The sequence below is a fragment of the Castanea sativa genome, chromosome 8 (assembly GCF_040712315.1).
Source record: "Castanea sativa cultivar Marrone di Chiusa Pesio chromosome 8, ASM4071231v1".
Taxonomy (NCBI): domain Eukaryota; kingdom Viridiplantae; phylum Streptophyta; class Magnoliopsida; order Fagales; family Fagaceae; genus Castanea; species Castanea sativa.
This window is the reverse complement of record NC_134020.1, coordinates 7773344-7776175: the sequence shown is the minus strand read 5'-3', so window position 1 is coordinate 7776175 and position 2832 is coordinate 7773344. Positions and strand designations below refer to the sequence as shown.

Sequence of the window (2832 nt, the reverse complement as noted above, 5' to 3'; positions counted from 1 at the left end):
GCTCTCTCACTCTCTTTTTTTACTCTTCTTTTGCGTAGATTGTCCTATCGGGTTTTCAACCTACCTTTTTTCTTTTGTTTCTCTAATTTTTGCCTAGACCGCCCTTGCGGGTTTTCAGCCTAGTGAGCTTTTTTCTTCTTTTTTTTTTTTTGTTTTTATATATATATTTATTTTAGCCCATGAAGGGAAATAACATAATTTACAACCACTTCAAACGTGGTGCTTCCAGACTACCACTTTAGATGTGGTATTTCTTCAATTGATCCATGTTGGTTGGCTCAGGAAAAGGGTTTGCATCTAAGTCCATCAACCTTACTGCTCCCCTAGAGTATATCTGCTTGATAATGTATGGGCCTGCCCAATTTTGCTTGAATTTCCCGTTTGCATCTTGAACCGGGGATCAGATTTCCTTTAATACTAAATCCCCCAACTTCAAATCTCTGGTTCTCACTTTCTTGTCAAAAGCTTTCCTAAACCTCCTATGGTAACCTTTTAAAACAAGGCCATGAGTCTCTTTTCATCCAGCATGCATAACTGATCATATCTGCTTTGCAACCAATCTACTTCAGGGATTTCACTTTCCAATATTGTCCTTAGTGAACGGACACCCATTTCAATGGGAATAACTGATTCCATCCCATACACCAATGTATAAGGAATGGCTCTTGTGAAAGATCGAATTGATGTTTTGTACCACCAGAGTGCATAGGGCAATTCTAGGTGCCAGTGCTTGTAGTTCTTTGTGCTCTTCTTCAAGATTTTCCCTATATATTTATTATCAGCCTCAAATGCTCCATTGGTTTGAGGATGGTAAAGTGAAGACTTGTGGTGCTGAATGTTGAACTGTAGTAGCAGCTTCTCTGTTTCTCCCTTGAAATGCAGCTCATTGTCAGATATAATTTAATGTGGTACCCCATATCTACAGATGGTATTGGTTTGAATGAATAGAACAACTTTCTTTGAATTCAGAACCTTGTATGTGGCAGTTTCTACCCATTTAGTGAACTAATCAATGGCTACGAGTATAAATTCATGGCCATTGGATGTTGTTAGGTGAATCTTCCTAATAATGTCTATTCCCCATGTAGAGAATGGCCAGGGTGATGTCATGGTATGTAGTGGCATGGGTGGCATGTGCTTTAGATCTCCATGGACTTGGCATTGATGGCATTTTGGAACATGAGCCTCACAGTCAGCTTCCATAGTAGTCCACTAATAGCATTTTCTCATTATCTTCCTTAAATTATGTGTACATTCATATGTGGCCCATAACTTGATTCATGAACCTCTTCAATTATTTGTTGTGCTTCCTTGGCGGTTACATAAAGGAGATGAATTCCATCATATGATCTTCTGTAAAGCTTTTCACCACAAATGATGTAATTAGTAGACAACCTCCGGATGGTTAATTGGTCGTTCTTGTTTACAGACTTCAAGTATGTCCCATCCTTTAGATATTGTAGGATGTCTAAATACCATTCACCTTCTCCATTCTTTTCCTCATCCTCTTCTATTGTCATGCAATAGGGTGGTTTTTCTTTTTGTTCCAACATTATCGGTCTAGCTTCATCTTCTTTTGGTCCATCCATCATGGATGCCATGGTTGCTAAAGCATCGGCAATCTGAGTCTGCATCCTTGACACATATTGATATTGAATCTTGCTGAATTTTGATGCCCACTTCTGAAGACATTCATGATAAGGCATCAGACTTTCTTCTTTGATCTTCCACTTATTCTGTATTTGGGAGATTATCAAAGATGAGTCTCCCTATACCTCCAACTCCTTCACTATAAGGGCCAGGGCTACTCGTAGGCCCATAATGCAAGCTTCATATTCAATGGCATTGTTGGTGGCAGGAAAGTCGAGTCTGCTAGAAAATGGAATGTGTGTCCTTTTTGGAGAAATTAAGAGAACTCCAATTCCACTTCCATTTTGATTTGTTGCTCTGTCAAAGTACATCTTCCATGATTCTACCTCAATCCCCATGATGTCTTCATCCAGAAAGTCTCCTTGGATCTCTTTAACTTCTTTTGGTGAACAATGGGCTAAGTGGTCAGCAATTGCTCTCCCCTTCATAGATTTCTAAGTCACATACTTGATATCAAATTTTGATAGAAGCAACACCCATTTAGCAATATTCCCATCTTGTATAGGTTTTTCCATTAAGTACTTCAAATGATCCATTATTGCAATCAACAAAACCTTGTAGGCAAGCATATAATGTCTGAGTTTGCAGGTTGCCCATACAAGTGCTACGCATGTATTCTCTAATGGTGAATACTTCTCTTCATAAGGCAACATGTTCTTGTTGATGTAGTAGATTTCATTCTCCTTTCTAGTCTCTTCTAGGTATTGAGCAAGTAGAGCCCCCATTGTTGTATCTATAGTGGTGAGATACAACAACAATGGATTCTTAGGTACCGGTGGGACAAGTATTGGTGGTTTCATCAAATAATTCTTGATTTTTTCAAAGGCCTCTTGGCATAGTTCATTCCACATTGTAGGGACCTCCTTCTTAAGTAGTCGAAAAATTGGTTCACATGTCATGGTAAGTTGAGCTATGAACCTGCTAATGTATAGTATCCTCCCCAGAAATCTTCGGATCTCCTTTTCAGTTCTTGGGGGCTTCATCTCTAATATTGCCTTGATTTTTTCATGATCAATTTCTATTCCCCTCTAGCTTACATAAGCCCTAACAGTTTTTTGGATTTACTCTAAAAGTGCATTTTTTTGGATTCAACCATAACTTGTAGACCTGGATTCTTTCAAAGAACTTCCTCAAAGCCGGTATGTGCCCTTCACGGTCTTTGGACTTGACTATCATATCATC

The 2832-nt window shown here is 38.8% G+C and overlaps 1 protein-coding gene across 1 annotated transcript; it reads right to left on the bottom strand.

Annotated features, from left to right (window-relative positions):
* Positions 1-492: 492 nt before the first annotated feature.
* LOC142605812 (uncharacterized) lies at positions 493-2078 on the bottom strand. The gene is made up of 3 exons (XM_075777249.1): positions 1776-2078; positions 1254-1682; positions 493-870 (listed from the first exon to the last, which is right to left on the bottom strand). Exons 1-3 carry the CDS (start codon positions 2076-2078, stop codon positions 493-495), a joined length of 1110 nt encoding a protein of 369 aa, XP_075633364.1.
* Between the last annotated feature and the right edge of the window lie 754 nt (positions 2079-2832).